The 20,881-nt window shown below is 33.6% G+C and overlaps 1 protein-coding gene across 2 annotated transcripts in view; it reads left to right on the top strand.

Moving 5' to 3' along the window:
* LOC125059059 (transcriptional activator cubitus interruptus) overlaps window positions 1-20,881 on the top strand; it is a 98,289-nt gene that overhangs the window by 27,544 nt on the left and 49,864 nt on the right. For both annotated transcript variants that reach the window (XM_047663251.1, XM_047663250.1), the window contains exon 2: window positions 14,900-15,159. In XM_047663251.1, the coding sequence (XP_047519207.1) occupies window positions 15,023-15,159 (137 nt within the window). In that variant the 5' untranslated portion in view covers window positions 14,900-15,022. The remainder of the gene's footprint in view (window positions 1-14,899; window positions 15,160-20,881) is intronic.

The following is a 20,881-nucleotide window of genomic DNA, read 5'->3' as shown; positions in this document are numbered from 1 at the left end:
CGTAATATAAAACAAAATATTAAACAGAATTTAGTTCAACAAATTTAAACCCTTTACTGGGCTTTTTTGCGTCTCTTCTGTTTTGGATTTGTGTTTTTAAGGAACACCATAAGCTTAGTCTAATCAAGACACTAACCCATCAAAGCGGCTTGCACATGGCTTTTTAACGAAACCATAATTCTTTTTTTATTTATTTATTATAATCAGAAAAGAAGTTTACGATAGTGTAGTGTAATCATAAATTGGACACAGTTTTTTGGTCCACCAGGAAGTCGATTTAAAACGTATATTATACCAATGATATGTCATAAAATTATAATTATTGTATCTATAAAGCGGCACACCCATTTAAACCTCGACGCTCAATTGATAACTGGTGCTAATTATATTATTTTTAAGATAATGAATAAAAAACCTAGAGCTGGTGCTTTCCTCAACGAATAAGTATCGCAATACAGCAGGGAAATGCTGCCAGCGTTAAAGGTACATTGGCCACAGGGACCAAACTTTTTAAATTTGTTTTAATTTTCTTTCTATTTATTTTTAATTATTTTTATTATTACTATGTAGCTTAAGAAAATAATGTTTAATAATAACAAATGTCATAGTTTCAATTGTCAATGTCAGACACTCATTTTTCACTACAACGAAAACAGTAATTATATAATAAATACTTATTTTGTAACGTCCGAATTTTTTCAATGAGTTACGAGCAAGTCACGGCAAGTGTTACCAGTGTTTAAAGGTCAAATTTTCCCATTTAAAATAATTACTTGAAAGTATTTCAAGCATAAATCAACCATTAGGCCACATCTCGTTGTCTTCAATTATGTCATTAATTTAAAAATTATTCTCGGTCGTGCAGTGTAATGAAACGCAATAAATAAAACATAATAAGGTAACACCTGCCAATCAAGTTCGGTGATACCATTTCGAGTTTTTAGAACATTTCGTTACTAATTACGTGCAAATAATTGTGCTTTTTAATTATTTATCGAGATAATTGATTAGATCGGTGGGAATATATTTAGGGTTTTTATGAAAAATTGCATTACAATTGCCTGTGATAAAGGGCTGGTCAACTTCTTGTTTTTATATTGGAAGACTTATTATGAAGGGTGAACTTATACTCAACCATTTTTAAATTAAAACTGGCAATACAATTGATCTGCTCTCAAAAGTAGTAGAAGTAGGAAAAAAGTCAAATCATTTATTTAAAAAGGCACGTTTGAAAGTCAAAACAAGTTAAAAATGTAAAAAACAAATATTAGTTGCCCCTTCCAAAAGGTATCATATGGTGAAGAATAGACAACTTAATAAATACTCATTTAATAGTTCTTACAATATTTTATATACATTGATTTGATATGTGAAGACCATGTACATAATTAGAACAAGAAAACAAAATAGGCGCATGGTGTTATAAAAAACAATGCAAAAACAACTATATTATTATGTAGATAACAATAATGGTTCCACAGCTCAGGTTTAAAGGTAATAATAATTCCAACTTAAACCATTTAGCTAGTTCCTACTAAGCTATGTTGGGGATGCTTCGTCGACAATCTGTCGAAACCTTCAGTGTTCGTACTCAAAATTTTTGTTTATTCTGCGCAGTGAAGACTTGAAGCAACTGAAAGAAAATTATCAATAACTAATGCAGGAATGTCTGCCCCATAAAAGATAGGATGAAATAAAAAATAAATAAATAAAATTTTTAATCCATCTTTTACGGGCATTTGTTAAAGATAGGATGAAAGTCGCAGAAAATACATATAACAGTAGAAAATGTATTAAGTTATTTATAAAATATTTCATTAAATAATGACCGCCTAATAAGGCTTTATCATCTAATTATCTTTGGTTTTAGTATTAAAATTTGCATTAACATAATTTTGCTATTAGAAGATTAAAATGTAGTAAAAGAACAGTAATTTAACTTAACGCTCTAGTCGACAATGTTTGTTTCAACAATTTTTATTAGCTGTGCTAAGCGGATTCAGTCACTTAATTCTAAAATAATAAAAATGAGTTTATTCATTATAACAATGGATTACAAAAACCCTTTTGAAGTAAAAATTAAGCTGTCCCAGGCTCTTCAATAACAAACTTAATAGTTCCAGAACAAAGTTAATAATTTTCTTTTGATTTTAACAATTACAATTAAAACAACACAATTTTATTGTTTTTTAAGAAACAATATTATGCGACGCGTAACACGAGTGGATGACTGGGTGTGTTGGTGCATGTGAGTGTGTGGTAATTCTGTGGTAAACATATGTATAATACAGCCTTAATCCAACACAAATAGTTATGTATTCATTTCAGAGAAATGTTTGGCAGATTAAAATGAAATAACATAACTTTAGTGTACGACTATGATTCAGTCCTCTCGGACTGACACACATTCTTTAAAGCTATCAATACGTGGGGCAGGGGTATATGTTTTTTTTTAATCTAGAGCTTACAGCCATTTTCGGTTTATTTATGTTTTTGGTAAAAAACTTCCTTAAAGTTTACTTCGTTATTTTAAAAATTAAAGGATCTCACGGAAAGCAGTTTCGTGACAAGAGTTAGTAATAAAGAAAAATATATGAAAATAAATATAACATTCTGGACAGTTATTGCGCTTTAAAACTGAAGTGAAAAACGTTTTACAAGAGTTAACACACATTAAATAATCCAAGTTACCGACCCGCGTCAAACAATTAAGATCTATAAAATACCCGGCCATATTAAAACAGCCCTATATTAAGAATTGTAAACTTACAATGTATTTGAGATATTTTTAAATGGCAACATTGTATATGTTTGAACTTGGTCACGCGCAGTGCAACTTATTGCCATATTTTGTAAAACGAAACCTATAATACGCCATTGAATTGTTCGCAATTAGACTTTGTTTAACTTTTTAAGTCTAAACCGATAAACTTATGCTCAGAGCCTAGCACGGGCTTGGCGATAGCTTCATCTCGTCAATAAATTTTGAAATACAAAAAAACAAAACACGGTAGCGATTGTCAATGGCGTTTCTGGACCAATCACAGACACGCGAAACTATCTTTGACGTCATCGTTTCGTCTTTCGACTCTCCAAACGGCTTCTGTCATAATGCCTTCCTGAGGTCCCAAATTCAATAAAAATATTGTACAAGCTTACACCGTTGAGCAATAAAATTAAAAGATATATGTCGATTTCGTAAAATATTTAAAAGGGCCGCAGGGTGCATCCGCAGGGCACAATAAGTGAGACCCGTTTGTCCCTGTTCCTATAATATTTCCTAGAACTGCGCCCGCGCATAATGCTACCTGATTAAGGCGAAGCGGTACAGCAGCTTATCTGTTGTATACGATTTTGTACAGTATTATTATATTTATGATTAGCAGTACTCAATTTTTGTTGTCAAAAAAATGTGTCTAATTACACAATTCTAAAGCAGTCTTACTCTTTTTATGACAGCGTAAACACAATTAGACAGAAAGGGACAAAATGGTACATTAGTAAAAAGCGCCATTACACTGAAGGCTATATGAACTAGACTGGCAGTCCGAAACAAACGTGTTTATTTATCAGATGAAAGTACTTTAACAGGTGCCCATAGTCTAAACGCAAATGAGAAAGACGATTTAGAAGGTGGATAGACCAAATTAAGGAGGTACATGACAGAGAATGTCACAGTGCAGACAGGAATAACGGGATTTGGAGGAGGCCTTTGCCTGACAAAAAGAATGAAACTATACTAATAATGTGTTTAATTGTAAAAGTAACTCTAATTAAAGTTTATTATAATTTATCAGATGATTCAAATCGATTGAATTAATAAATAAAATACATTATTTTTGTAATGCGAAATAGAGTTCTTTAAACATAATAAAGCTTCTATTTTCGAATAACCGTCCCCTTAAGCAGAGTGAGCCTACTTAAGTGGGCACTGTTAGAATATAAAGTCTGACCCTGGAGCGTACTAATATGAATAGAAAACATCTGTGTCCAAGTTATTTAAAGTATTTACGTTATCAAGTGCTCATCTCATCACGAGGTGGTTTATTTAGGTCCCATAGTTATCCCAGAGTTATTTTTCACGTTTTCAAAACTATGTACAGATAAAACCCACTACCATCTACTTTTATTATTGACTAGCTGCCCGTCCCGGCTTCGCACGAGTGTACATTTATGTGTATAACATTTTTGTAGACATTGATATAGTTCTTTAATATTGTGGAATTTTTTGTTCTATCGTCAATAGTTTTCGCAGCGAATGCGATGAAAGATATTTTATAGGCATTTTTTTACACCTTGGGTAGTAGTTGGGTAACATTATTGTAGTTTTAATTGGGTTCTTTATTTTTTTCCTTGCAATTAAAATAGCCTGTATTAATCAGTGATAATGTAGCATTCAAATGGTGAAATAATTTTTAAACTCGTTCCAGTACTTTTTAAACCAATTCACAACAAACATACACACAAATCTTTCCTCTTTATAATATTAGTATAGAAAAGGAGTTTGCCACTTTATACAATACAAGAAGTATTTAATTTGAATTGGGAATTATAAAACTACCTTGATTTCAAGTTTATAAATGCATCCTAAAAAGTAATAAAACTATTTACTACGTAGATATTTTTTATGTAACGCTCTCACGATTGTGATTGATTATTATCTGTCATAAAAATTATTTTAGAAGTTGGATTTTCTATAAAGATAATACGTTATTATAAATTATCATTGTAGGCCTCAAGCCTACATCTAGCGCAAACTTGTCTCTTCCCCGCGGCTTTGAACGTTTTCTCGTCGTTATAAAAATATATTGACTATTACTTCACTTGCCAAGATTAGAGGAAGATTGGCGTTTAGTTTAAGTATAAACCTTTATACACGAAATCTCACATCAAAAATGGCAATTTGATCTTATGTTTTACTAAACCAATCCTATGAAGTGTCGTAGTTGTTCGATAACTGACTAGATTTTTTTAATAGACAGATTCGGCAAGTAGGGGCCAGAGTCTGGCATGTGTTGATTCTTGGGTCTAAGACTTACAATGTAAAGAAAGAAAAAACTAATGATTTGAATAAAGCACACATATTTATAAAAGAAATACAAACACACTTTAAATTCACTTTAATAAAAAAAAAATTACAACAGAAACCACCATATATGTACGAGCAAGTGTTAATTTCCCACATTGAGAAAAAACATTGGTTTGGGTTTGGGATTAGGTTTGTCAACAACAACATGCCATTTTAAAACCATTTTCTAAATGCTCTATTTATACAAAAAACAACTAAACAATAATAATTTTAAGACCTTCTAGCTATCCGGAGGGGTAGAGGCCTGATGACCTGTAACACATGTACCTACTCTTACCTAGCCTTCACACTACAAGCATTGCCCTGAATGGAAGAAAGAAAATTATTAATTTAAAATTAATCAAAATATATTAATAATGAATGGAAATTTATCTAATATACATATTTGTGAACTAAGTTAAAGCCAAGACTTTAAACCGAGTTTAGTCCAAGTAAAATTTCATTGTTCGAGCTAAAACTATTCATCTTGCGGTCACCATTTTCACGGTCAGTTGGTGCCAACGAGTAATCTTTGTAAGTGACCACAAACTCGAGAATTGCATTCAGTGGTTACGTTTAACTGTACTTAGCTTTAATACCATAAACGATGTTCGAAAATTGAAACAAACATACATTTTTTATTAAAAAGTATTTTAGTTTTTGATACGTAGTCAGCAGTTTACCTAATCTTGGCCGAACTAGATTAAGCGTACTCAAATTCAAATTCAAAATCATATGTTCATTATACATTGTACAATTATGAACGTCAATTAAGAAATACATATTAAATGCTTCTAATTTTATATTTACTGCCAGTTCTCAAGGACGTCGAACGGACGAGAAGAACTGGCAATAAACTCTCCGCCACTCTTTTCCTTTCTTACTCTGAGGTTGTAGGTTCGAATGCCGGCAGTGGACCAATGGACTTTCTATCTATTTGTGGATTTAATACGCAATATGAAAACGCGAAGAAACTCGCATGCCCAGTTGACCAATAGACCTAGTTGATGGCGTGTGGCACAGACTTCAGGCACAGAAGGATCACCTGCCTATGAGAAATACCAAAATGATTATGAAACAGATTCATAAATCGGTGGCTAAGACCACTGGTTGTAATAACACTGTTTTTTGCACAATCAAGGAAGGAAAACGCGATAAAATTAGTATCTAAATCAAAATTCGAAAAGGCACTAGGCACGCTATAAAATATCTTATCTATAAAAAAAGTTAGTCTAATACCCTGCCCCCACACGGCATTTAGCTCATTACAAAAACACTGTCAAATTGAAAGCTTTTTTGTATTCACCTACGGGCTACGACAATATAATTTAACACCGCAAATGTGAACACCGTGTACATTTTAATTAGTTTGTCAGAAATCATTCGAAGTGATCGATTTATTTCCAACGGATGCGTCGAATTTTAATTCAATCTCGAAATAACTATTCAAACATAATCAAAGTAGCCAGCGAAAGTTTTAGAAAAAGATTTATTGGGGTTATTAATAAACTCGGACTCAATTAACGCATAAAGATTTATTTCTTAGATAAAGGAAAATACATTTTTACCCCAAGAGGTAACACTTCTGGTGCTGGAGAATGTCTGAGTATGCTCACTCAGGGTGCCCGCGTATTCTAAGGGGGACACAGTACTCCTCCCTCAAAGGTCGGCAACGCATCCACTAAAATGAGAGTCCATGGGGCTGCGATGACTGCCCTTTTTGGGCGTCCCGTAGGCTCGATTTCAATAATAAAAAAAAGAAAAACTGTGTCAAATAAAAAAGGTGGAATGGATGAAAAACTAGGCTTGTGCGACTTAGTATGGAGGTCATAGGTTCGATCCCCGCAGATGTCTGTGCACCCAATGGACTTCCTGTCTATGTGCGCAGTTAACACTCATATGCTGAAGGAAAATGACTCGAATAGAAAAATTCCCGACATGTGTCAGACAGAAGGCTGATCATACTTTTCTATAAAATAAAAATGATCAACAAAACGATGCCAATCTGACGATTGTTTTGCTCTCAATTGTTTTGCGTGGACCAAAACTGTTTAGACTTTAAGAGACGAAATAAAGTTCTAATAATGTAGAATTTTAACTATTAAAGTGTTCAATAAAACTATTTTATATCCAAGACTCTTAATAAAAATATTTTCGTTTCTAAAAATTATTACATTTGAAATGGATCCGCGCCAAATTTCTTCTATCGATTGCACTAGAAGCTGAGTGCCGACGTTTTTATATCACTTGTAGAATCAATTGAAATGTATTTTAAAAAATAAACTTCGTTTTATATAGAACGGGCGGGAGGCTCACCTGAAGTGATACCGCCCATGCACACTCTTAATAAGAGGGCTCGCGAGTGCATTGCCGGTCTTTAAATAATTTGTAGTTTTCTTGAAGGGCTCTACGTCGAATTGGTTTGAAAATCAGGGCAGCTGGTTGCGTGGCAAACTGCCTTAAAAACGCTTAGTTGTTGAACGACAGAAGTCGAGGTGATACGGGTGGAATTTCGTATTCGACGTGCTTAAATGTTCATGTACCTTCATAGTGGAAGTCTGATCATCCAAAATACATGACACCTGTATGTCATTCACCAATTCGTTATTGACTTATGCCATCAGTTTCGGGACTTCAACAATAATATACGTACTAGCTGATCCGGCAAACGTCGTTTCGCCATGTATATCATTTATAATAAAAAAATAGGGGTTGATCGTAGAGGGGTGAAAGTTAGGGGTTGTATGTATTTTTTAATGCTGTATCATAAAAAAATAGAAATTAAAAATTTTGTCTAAAAAATAAAAATAAAAATTTAGGGGTGGACTACCCTTAACATCTGGCGGGCTGATTTGTGAATCTAAACCATTCCCAGATCCCCTTGAAGACACACAAAAAATTTCATCAAAATTGGTCCAGTCGTTTAGGAGGAGTTCAGTCACATACACACGCACACAAGAAATATATATATTAAGATATGTACGCATAAACCGTGCAGGCCAACAAATGTCTTTTATCTTGTCAATTCCTAAAGTACTTACTATGAACATTATTCCGGTCATTCTCACTTCTACGAACAAATAAATTAACAAATAAAAAAGACAACAATCTATTTGTTATAAAACAAATAAAACACTCGTAAAATGTATGGGAACCGAATAAATCTGTGAAAATTAACTCTTGTATTGTATATATAACTTCCTACATTCGTGTGTTGAATAAAGTTATTTGTTAAAATAGCCCTTAATACTCTTTAAATATTCATAGATTATTAAAAATAAACTGTCACTCGAAAATGCGCTTTAATACTTAGAAGTTATTGGCTATTTTGTAACAAAGTTGTGTTCGCTACAAGTCATATATTATGTAGTCGACATGGTATAGCAATAAAAATGAGGACCATAAAATATATAGTGAGTTGCATTGCAATGTAACATCTAGATTCTAGTTTCGATCCAGACAGACTAACTTATTTACAGAAGAATAATTATAATTGTTCATTATCAGCACATAGTTTCGTTTGCTATTATTTCACAGCAACTTTTGGGGTATCCTTTATTTAACAAATATTAGGATCTTTCTTGAAAAAAAAAAGCACACAGATTTGAAATTAATATCGTTCTAAAAATTTATCTCATCTCTTCCTGCTTCTATTATCATTATGTAAGTGTTTAACTACAAGTCAGACAACTACATACAACTACATAGAATGATTTTATTAATTCTAAATACGGCTCTTAACTTTATTAATAATATATTATAATAATATTTAAGCGTTGATAATTTGTTAATATTTTTCTATAAATATGTATTTAAAAGACTTACATTGGTTAGTTCCATTAATTTTAAAGTTCAACCACTTAAGATTAAGCCCACTCAAGAATTAAACATAGCAAAACAAACAATTATGGCTTCCGTCAAGACATTTAAAATTCGCATCTGATAATCGCTAAATGAAAACTATAAAAACATATGAATTAATTTTTTATTGATTCCGAATTAATTCACGATCAAACTTGCCGCAAACAGCTGTATTTTTTGCTTTACGCACCTGCGTGTACCTTAGTGTTAATGAAGTAAAGTGTCTTTATAAATGCGAAAGTGTTTTTGATAATAAAAATAATCCTGTACCCCGTATATCTTAGCTCATTGCATTTCACTTGAACCACTCGAAGTGTAAATTGCGTACGTAAGAAAAATCGACTGTACGCACTTATACTTGGAGGAAATAAATAAGCCTCGCCCATGTGCTTTAAACAAAAGTCGAGTAATATAAATGTAAACATTTGAAACATCAGCGCTGAATATTACTCCTGGCACTCGACCAGTGGACAATCGTTGAATGGATCTATTAGCTTAACAAATGCTACACAATGGTTAAGATTGCTATCCAGTTGCTAATGCTATACATCCACGATTTATCTTAAATACAAATACAATTGTTATTTAATAATTATAAATGTACTGTAAGGCCAAAACGTCTATGTATTTATTTATTCATTGAGGCGTGTAATGTCCACTTTTATTTTATTTATAAAAAAACAATGACAATATATAAAGCCAAAACAGATTGTCACATTGATAAATAAAATATACGAAACAGAAAACATTAAGTTCGTACATTCATAGATAGAAAAAAGAAAACTGAAATAAGGCATTAAAAAAACAACATAATATTTTGAAGAAAAAACGAAATTGTTACTACTGCTAAGTAAAGTCAAAGTCCTCCCGCTTTTTAAAATATTTCCTCACACCCTTCCAATGTCTAAATCTTCATAATTTGTTGTTTAAGTTAGATAATAACGTTTTAACTTGGTTGTTAGGTGGCGGATAATGTAGTAAATTCTACCAATTAAGGCATATTATTGTCAGAATCTTTTACAGTTATACACTTTCAGTAATCTCCACCAAAACTCCTAACTTTTATCTGAATAGTTTAGCTTTTACTATACCGCAGGTATCATCCGGACGCACGTACGAAGCGCTTTTGGCCCTGCCGCTCAAAGGGCCTTATACGCAGAGTTAGGCTCAACTCATTGTAATTTATGGATGTCCACAGAACTGTGTATGGAATTCTAAACCTCGCGATAAAAGGATCAGCCGATACGGCTCGAAATGACCCCGTGACGGCGGTTTAAGTTTAGTAACAGTAGTACGCTTGAATGTTAAGTGTATTTGACGTTTAAAAAATGCGGTCAGGTGTAATTTACGTTTTAAACATGTCTACTAGTACTGTTCTAGTGTTAAGGATAATTCTTATATTTAAATGAATACAGGTCTTTGTATCGAAACAATTTCGCTACCTTAATTCTACTATGATTGATAGCATTGTAGATGAACTTACAATTATACAATACAGAAATTTAGCGCAGTTAATGTCTAGATTTAATGTCAGAGAAACAATTTTAGAACTCCTGAACTATTCAGTGTATTTTAAAATTTCATATAGAATCGTTTAATAAATAATAGACGACACTTTGGAAGGAGGTCGCCGCTTAAAAGGTTCTATATCGTCCTCAGAGTACCTAATATGAACGTGGAATTTTGACATGTATTCTTTTTGAGTGAAATCTATTTAACATATCAAACTATTCAGATTATTTAAACATTTTATAATACACGTTTAATTCACAATAGACAATACTTTGGAAGGAGGTCGCCGCTTAAAAGTTTCTATATCCTCCACAGATTAATATGAACGTGGAATTTTGACATGTTGTGTATTTAATCTAATTCCATTTTCAAAATTGAATTTATACCTCCGCAAGAGGCCGTAAATAAATTACCTCACCAATCCGAAGTAACGTTAATAAGTTAATTCGTGTTCCACTCGCGCGCGTGTTAGTTGAGGCCATATCTAATGAGCGACTATTGTGAATTGTCTGTGAATTATGGTCCGAGGTAAAAAATGCGTGATGTGGTGTATTAATGGGGTATTAGCGATCTACGGTAGTGTTTAGCATACTCGTGTAAGGGTTGGAACTTTCGTAATGTGAAACTAGGATAAATATTGCTTGCACATTGGAATAGTGATTAGTAGAAAAGATGTTATTGAAAATGATAATAAAACATATGGTACGTGTACATAGAAAGTTTCTCTCGAAAACATTCATGATAAACAATGCATTATAATGTGTAAGATTTGGGAACCCTTTTAAGAAAAAAAAAACTTTTCCATAACAATTTTTATTTTGTTTTTTAATTAGGTATGTTTATTTTTTTAGACTTGTACATATCTCAATTTTTTTAACAAAATGCATTACGTGAGTACATGAGTGAGCGTGTGGGTGCATGTGAATGAGTGAAATGTGTAACTTGTCTCAGGAGCATCTCCAACTCTGCGTAAAGGCCGATTTACATTATCTTAGTGTTTAGGAGAGTACAACTTGAAAGGCAAGTTCTTTAGTGCTTTAGTGCGTTGCAAGTGAACGTTTACATTTCTTCCAGTAGAGTATCATTTCAGCGCCACAATGAACGCGCAACGACGTCGGCAAATACGCTCTATACTACGCAACATACTAAATGAAATTATGGAACAGATAGAAGACGAGATTTTATTCGAAATAAATAAACTAAATATAAATAATAAACAAAATAGCTTCTTTTAAGGCAGTGTATGCCGAATGCCTAGCCGGTTTGTTTTTGTATAAATCGTTTTTAACGTTCCACAAACATTCGTGAACATCATATTCAGACACAAATTTGATAGTTGTATCTTCCGACCATTTAGCCATCTATAAAAATCAAAAAACACGAACGCGTTTCACGGCACTTATGCACTCTCCTAAAGATTTGACAAAATTACGTGTTTACACACAAGGAGGGAAGATCTCGGGGGGTGCGCGGGCGCGGGAGGGGTATCACTTGAAACAAAAATAAAAAGCGATTCCATTTTGATTCAACTTGAAAGTCAAGTAGAACCGTACTAAAGCAAGTAACGTTTACATGTTTCAACTAAAGTACTATCCTAAAGCACTCTCCTAAACACTAAGGGTGAGATCTATAGTGCGCACTTGGACTTTGCTCAGACTTTACTTACGAAAAACACTAAGGTTAAACTATGATTTAGTATATTTATAGACATTTTAACGGTGAGATTAAGCTAAGCTCAAGCTAAGACAGAAATTGATGTTTCATTTCATGCAATACCTTCTTTATTATCCTTTAAAAAAGTAAAGAATGGTTATAGTTAAGTCTGAGCAAAGTCCAAGTGCGCACTATAGATCTCACCCTAAGATAATGTAAATCGACCTTAAGGTGTGTTCATAAGCCAGTCGTTTAACCGTTTTTTGTGGCGGTGAGCGGGTAGATCAGCCTATTTAATTTATGATAGATGTAGTCTGTCTGCGAAATGAATTTGTTTCTTACATCAACATTCAATAGCTAAATAGATGTTTAAACAATAAACATAGATCATGGTCATCAGACAGGACTAATTGATTTTTTTTTAATTTCTGTTTTTAAAAATCCTGCATTTACATTTTTTTTTAAATCCCAAAACGTTTAATAAAATATTGCTTAATTATCACTGTAATTATTTACAGTTAAACTGAGTTTATCGACCCCATTCGATTACCAATGATGAAATATAGTTCAAGACACGCATCTCGACACCATAAAGACAAAATATTTCTCGGAATATTCGAGACAATCGCCTAAAAAACAATTAAATCGTAATTAAGGCCCGTATTAAGACGGTTGGCATGCGTCTGCGCATTACACTGTTTTTGGGGATAGGGAAGTGGCGCAATATCGCTATTTTATACTGACAATATTATACAAAAAGTACTACTTCGTCCAACACAAGTACACACACATACACAGTATTTACAATATTATTAACCTAAGTTACTATAATATACTGCGCAGTTTTTATATCATAATACGGGCAATACATTCTTTTTATTTACCAACAAATATACAGTATATAAACAATAAGTATATGAAATAATAATAAAAAATAGAAATTTAAAACATATTTTAAAAAATTGATCCTTTAAAGCTGGCTGCCATATTGCGATTGATGATCATATTGCTTATAAACTCATGTTATCTTAATAAATCTTTATACATTAACATATTTGAGTAGGTTGATAATTTTAAAACGAAAGGTGACTATGTCTTGGCGCTTCGTATAATATTGATATTACTATGAAAATTTCCTCAGTTTAAAGGTTTCTCAGCAATGTGTGAAACTAACATTTAGCGAGCAACATGCTATTTAGCTAATACATGCAAATTATAATCTGATAATCGTTTCTTATATATTTTACGATTCGCACATGTGCTTATATAAATGTCTTTAAATAGTAGGTCGTGTTTTACAAATTTATACAAGTTTCTTTCTCTGGTAAAGAATATTGCATGGTTTTTAGGTAATTTCTAGAAATACTAAAATTATTTCAGTACTGTAGCTGTATCTTTTATCTGAGTAGTACTAACGAAGTAACGGCAATAGTTTTCCTGTTTTTATTAACTGACGTATTAACTTATTGTTACACATATATCGTACTATATCTCTAATGATGCCACAGCAAAAGAGGAGACGCGAGTCCCGCCTGCCTGCGGGCTCCGACTTGCCCATAAATATCATGAGGATATTCCCTATGCCCAGGCCCGACTAGGTCGTCATTCACTGAATGAAGTCCCTATTTAGGAAAGGGGAGAATAGACACTCCCCTTCTGTGTAGCTTTTCAGCCACATATCTGCCTGATCGCGTGGTTGGTAGGCTATTAGGGGAATATATATATTTGGATGTTGCTACTTTCAAGTGTATTTATTGTATTTAAAATAAAAACAAATTTAAATCGCCACTACAATAGATTGCAATGTCCCACAAAACTATCGATACATACGAACATCACTGTTCGTACCATTTAAGGGACAATGCGGCTTCAAAACAATCACATCTTCATTAATTACGAGTGGAATTTTTACTAAGGCTACCTTAATAAGACAGGATAAAAACCTGTTGAATCCCAATGCTGTCCTTTTCAGGAGAAAACACGTCGTTATGATTTCATAATTCACTTTGCGTTTTTATGTCTATGTGTAGGAGCTTTGGATTTTACAATACGCCGTTTTTGGCAATCGTATATGGTATATAATAATAATAAAGCATGATTCAAATTTACTTTGCAATCAATTTATAACACAATAATGTTATTTACATTCACTTAAAAGCGGCAACTTATCAGCTTCTGCAAAGTGCCAATTAACTCTTCATTTATATAATTAAAGTGTGAATGAATCTGAGGCACTTTTGCCAGTTGCAATGGTGTAGAATTAATTGAGGTTTTGACTCACATTGAATTACTTGACCGAATTCAAGTAAAAGCGATTCGAATCATCGATGACCAGTCACTTTCCGAGAGTGTGGAGTCTCTCTGTATCTTCTTTCGAATTTACCATGGATAGTGTTCAGTGCAGTGTACACATCCTGTGTTCGGATTAATGCAGCTACATCATCGGACGTCGAGGGAGAATACGAAATTCAACCCGTATCGCCAAGAGGTCCGTCGTTTCAGGACTGAGCGTTTTTTAAGGCAGTTTCTGCGTACCACCACTATGTGGAACCGACTGCGACTTAGGTTCCTTCATGAAAAGAGCGTAGCAAATCTGAAAAGGCCGGCAACGCACTTGCGAGCCCTCTGACAATGTGAGCGTCTATGTGGTGGTATCACTTAGAATCAGATGAGCAGCCTGCCCGTTTGCCACTGTTATACATAAAAAGCAATATTAAATATAAATTAACGAACAGCTACTATGTGCTATTTAATATTATCGATATTTGAAACCAAAATAACCCGATCCATTTATCTTTGTTCCAGTTACAATGACATCAAAGAAACGGTACCGCGCTGCGAGATAGTGAAGAAATGACGCAGAAAACAGGGAAAGGGGTGGAGATGACTTGATTGTGCGAGTGTTTTAAATGATGATAGGACTTTATAATGCCTGATCGGGAAGTGCCTGGAAGCGGTTTCTTGCCTCTGCAGTTTCCTTCGGCTTTCGCTGCGTTCCACGCGACAGCTGCGCAGGCGCCGCCGGGCACCATGCACCACGCGACGCATTACCATCATCATGCTCAGTAAGTTAATTATATGTATTTTAAGCTATAATGCAACTCCACTAAAATATAAGTCTATAGAGTCTGCGAGTTAATATCGGTACGGAGAGTCCTTGATTTAATATATATAGTATGTCATTTGCAGGAACAAATGTTAATAATTCTAAATTGTCTATCTATATGTATCTATACAAATAAGTACATTTTTGATTATATAGGTTTTATTATAAACTTTAAGAACACATCTAATATTACGCTTTGGTATATAGAACCTTTGAAAAGAAGGCTTTGACTTTGATTCAAAGCTTGTTTACCATGTAAAGTAATAATAATAACACTTCATTTATCACAATAAGACAAAACAGGAAAAATAATATAAGGATGCAAATGGGCGGTCTTACTTAAGTCGTTTCTTCCAGACAAAGTATAGCATCTTTAAGTAAATTATAATATATGTATTTCGTTGGTTAACTTGACAAATGAATAATGAAATAGTTGCCACAGTAATCAACGTGCAGGTAAATTAATATCGAACAAATCGCGCTAATATATCAACTGTCATTTTGCTCATAATTACTTCATTCACGAATGCTTTGCATTTTTGCATCTCAATTTACAAACAGCTGCCTTTCGAGTCACCTTCAAGTAACACAAAATAGTTGTGCCTCCTTAACGTTACGACATTTTTGTCTACCACGTTTGTGACAAAGAATTCTTATGCTTCTCCCTAACATACAAAATGTTTAATATCAAGAATTGAACCGTTCGCTAAAAGAACTTAAATGATAGGTTTTAGGAAGAAATCGCTAGGAAATTAGTGTAAACGAAACACAATAAATAAATTTCAAAGCATAGTGAATAACGTCGAGTCAATTTTTGAATTGCTCCCTTAACAATCAAATTGACCCCACGTTGGGAAACACTGCGACTTAGGGTCCTTCAAGAAAAGAGCGCACCATTTCTTAAAAGGCCGGCAACGCACTGGTGTCCTGACAATGTGAGTGTCAATGGGCGGCGGTATCACTTAACATCAGGTGAGCCTCCTGTTGAAAAAAAAAAACTTTGGGCGTATTTTGAGCTATAAAATAATTTTCACTTAAAATAAATTTACTCCTTTTATGAAGACACCTTGCTAATTGCAATCTTCGCTTAGCCAATGAATTAATCGATACTTAACTACAATGTTATGTTTTAATAAAATTTAATTTACAGCTATTAAATAATCCAGTTTATCTTTGAGACTAAATTAATTTTAGTGCTTCTTGCATTAAAACTTGTTTGTTTTAATATCTTTTTCTTTATAGGTATTGAACACTTAAAATAACTAGAGTAGGAGTAAAATAATTACGAGAAAAAAATAAGCTCTTCTATCGTAAGCTTTTCAGTTCCACACGAACGATGAATTAATCGTGTAAAAACGATTAAGTATAAACATGCCTGGTTCTATTATTTTTAAAATTAACTGTCTATAAAACAGGACCAGAAAAATAATTACAACGTATGTACTGTGCATTAATTGCTTTATTTTTCACATGACATTCAAGTTAATAATTCTGCATTTAGTTTATTACATTTTAATTGCATTCACTTATCGTATTATATTCGAACGGGTTAAGCGTATCGGATGTATTCATCTACATAAGTAATTTTATCATTCGCGAGGCAAGTGTCTTTTCATATCGTTTCATGTCCTCGACTCATTCCGAAACGCCAGCTCCGTTTATTGGACTAGACCATAAAATTGAGTGGTTCATTAAGCATTTGTATTCATACACGCCGCAAGTTCATTGCGTAAGTGCTACCTTATAACGCGATAGTCCCTCACAATCTGCTAGCTTTGCTGTCATTAGGGAACCGATTTATTGAGCCGGGAGCAGGTAAAAATTTAGATTAGAGTCGCCATATTAAAGTTTACGGTCGCATAAAACTCGCTTCGGTGAGACAAGGTGTTACTTAATAATAATTTATTGCAATACGAGACCCTGACGATAACATTAATCTCCTCTAACCGGACAATGAAAAAAGGATCCATCGGAGGTATAGACAGGAAGTCATCAAAGGAATTGAGACATTTATGTTAGAACGGACGTAAATAAAAGCAATCGTTTCAACAAATGACTCGGTCGCAGTTTTCAAAGGATAGGTGATGTATGTAGGCGCACGGCTCGCTCGACTGCAATGATTAATGTTCTGACCGCAGCATCCCAGGATATTAAAATTTTAAAACGTTAATTTACTAAACAGTTCACTTTTAAAACGTTGAGTGATGTGACGGCCCGCGGGCCCGGTACAGTTGCAATATTTTAAACTTTATTGTTCTCAGTCTTAGCATCAATGGGGGCTTTGTGAAGAGAACTGGTGTAAATCAGAGCTGGGAAGTCTACTAAATCATTCGCTTGAGATGGAGTCGATCCAATAATTAGTTGTTCGTATTTCTAAAATTTACTACTAGGAGGTTTTCATACAATATTCTCATTATTAGACTGCAGTACTTCATCAGTGTTATCTTCTTTTTTTTTGGGAGAACAGGGTCCTGTTGGGCAGAAGGCTAGGACTTATCTGATGTTAAGTGATACCGCCGCCCATGGACACTCTCAATGCCAGAGGGCTCGCAAATGGGTTGCGGGCATTTTAAGAATTAGTAAGCTCTTTTCTTGAAGGACTGTTAGTTGAATTGTTTCGGAAATACTTCAGTGGGCAGCTGGTTCCATAAAGTGGTGGTTCGCAGAAACGGTCTTAAACACCCTCAGTAGTGGAACGACGTCAAGGTGAAGTTCTTCGCTATGATAGCCACTCTCCTATCATCCATTGCAATAAACTATACACGAGCGGAAGTCCCGATCGGGTGTACCCATTAACGGTTCCACGGTGCCTCATTTAACCCAGCCTCGATAATTGCCACCACGTGTTTATTTCTAAGCATTCTAATTATATCACGCACAATGGCTTGGACACGTATTTTCGTCTTCGCTTCGTCAAGTCGATTCTGTACTCGGTCGGTGTTCGTTTGATTCATTAATGTTTTGTCTAATGAATTAGTGTTACGTGTTAATAAGAAGTTTATGTTTTGTATATAGTTTTTAGGTGTTTAATTATTTTTATGTAATTTATTATGAATAACTATGAAAGAGTACTTACGGACACCTTTTTGAGACTTTTAAAGATTAATAATATAACCATGAATAAAGGTTGTTTGAAATATAAAACATAAAAAATTGCAGTCTGAGGTTTTTTGGCAAGTTCTTTAAGAATTAAACGACTTGAGTGACGATCAAATATTATACTTACATTTTAAGATTATTGATTTTATTAGCTGAGAATGTTATTAACTTATGGTCAATATTTAACATTGTTTTCATGCGTTGAAAATATTTTTGTATGTATATGCTTTCCTAGATGAGTCGTAAGATTAATTTTAGTATCGCATCCAAGATATTTTTACTGTGACAGAAATACAATTTAAATATTAATAATTCTTATCTAAATTCTTATGTCATTTTAAACCCAAATTTATTATGTGGCGTTGAATAAGTTGTTTACATAAATAATAGACGTCGTAATATTTTTAACAAAATCCCCGTGGGTAACATGAACCGGTTGGGTTCGAATCGATAAAAGTGATATTGAAGATACGAAGCTCAAGATAACTTTTCTTACGGCTTTATTCGTAGTTTTGACCCATCTCAGTATTTGTACGGATGTGATGAAACTTCTAAGTCTCGTAATGACACAAGAATTCTTCAAATAACCCTAGCAATCCCAACTAATGTTTAGCGACAGTTTCTTCTATTTATTCCAAAATAAAACTTATATATATATATTTGACATGGTATAGTGTCGGCTGTACTGACTATTTGATACAATTTTCTGCCAATTTGCCTACTGTATTATTCTTCCTTTTTACGCCATTGTAGTGTGCTATGTGTATATTAAATATTAAAAGAAAAATAATATATGAGCGTTATTTGAGAGCAAGCCTATTTAGGAGGTACCTTTTGAGTCATTGTGTAAATGAGCCCATAAATGACACTCTCTTGGGAAGTGGGAAAGACAAGAAGTGATAATTTATAGCATGAGTAGGGTCTTCTATGACTGCAAACCGAGATCATCACTATTTCGGAAAAGAACCCGGGACCTCCAGCCAATTACCGATACAGCATCGATAAAACTATATATATTAGATCAAGATATAAGGTATACTAATTTAACTGTTTTAAAAAAGAGTATTATGACAGCAAGTGTATATTTCAAACTAATAGATAGTTATTGGGTTGCCATAAGCAGTAAAAGCTTTTTTGAAGACCTTTATGCTACGCAAAATAGTTTATCAATTAAAAAAGGCTAATTATTATCATCATTCGCGATGGTAAGCAAAAGTAACATAAATAAATAATTTCTGATTGTATTGTAAAATATAGTCTATAAGTAAAAGCTTGCTAAGATATAAAGCAGCTTGAAAATTTAAAGTCATGTAAACGCGATCATCTTTACTTATCTGTTGTCCTATACATTTAGCTTAACAAACTTTAGACATTTTTCTTAAAGCATTATTAAATGTTTTCAATAGAAGGGTTTGATTTTGAGCTTTAGGAAGAGCTTAACATGTAACCCAACGCGTCTGATAGGGATCTAATTGTCAATGAACCACACACGGAGCTTTTGTTTTAGTTTGTGGATGCGGGTTGAAGAATGGCTTGTGGGAACATGTGTTTAGTGCTTTTTTTACGTTCGATTTTTAAAAATCTCTTGACACCTTACATTGTAAGATGCCAAAGGCCTAGTTTCTTTATCACAATTGTCAGAAGATTATTTCTGTTTTTTTTTGCACTATAATTTTTGCTATCATTAACCATTCGCAGTAATGTATTGTGTATAGAAAAGTCTGGTATTTTTTTATAGAACTCATCTAATGTTAAGTGTTTTCGTCACCCATGGACACACAATACCAGAGGGCTCGTGACTCGTGAGTGCGTTGCCGGGCCTTTTAAGAATTGGAACGCTCTTTTCTTGAAAGACCCTAAGTCGAATTGGTCAAAAAGTCACTTAAGTCAAAATGGCTTTTTCCCTACACAAAGTCAACATATAAAATCCTTTAAAAATAAAAAGGGCAGGAGGCTCATCTGATATTAAGTGATTAAGGCCCATGGACACTCAATGATAGAAGGCTCGCGAGTGCGCTACTGGCCTTTTAAGAATTTGAACGCTCTTTTCTTGAAGGACCCTAAGTCGCATTGGTTAAAAAGTCAGTAAAAAGTCACTTAAGTCAAAATGAATTCTTCCCTTCTACAGAAAGTCAACATATGAAATTAACCAATTCGACTATTAGGGTCCTTCATGAAAAGAGCGTACCAATTCATAAAAGCCCGGCAACGCATTGAGAGCCTTCTGGCAATGTGAGTGTCCATGGGCGGCGGTATCACTTAACATAAGTGAGCCTCCTGCCCGTTTACCTCCTATTACATAAAATATATAAAATCCTTTAAAAATAAAGCATTTACATCATAGTCATATATTAAGCCCATTGGGAAAGCTTTTATACTCGAACTTTCAAGTTAATAAATAAATTCCTTCCGCGCGTTTTTGTATTTCCAAGAATAATTTGTTAGCACGAGAAAACCCATAAATGTCCTATTCATATTTCATAGACTTGCTTCTAAACACGTCGCGACTAAACGTTCTTATATATTACTAACGGATGTTGACGTTTAAACCTCGTTTAAATATATTTTTATATGCCACTATA

This window comes from Pieris napi, chromosome 19 (assembly GCF_905475465.1).
Source record: "Pieris napi chromosome 19, ilPieNapi1.2, whole genome shotgun sequence".
In the NCBI taxonomy this organism is placed as follows: Eukaryota; Metazoa; Arthropoda; class Insecta; order Lepidoptera; family Pieridae; genus Pieris; species Pieris napi.
Note: the sequence above shows the minus strand (reverse complement) of the source record. Positions and strands in the feature narration are given on the sequence as shown.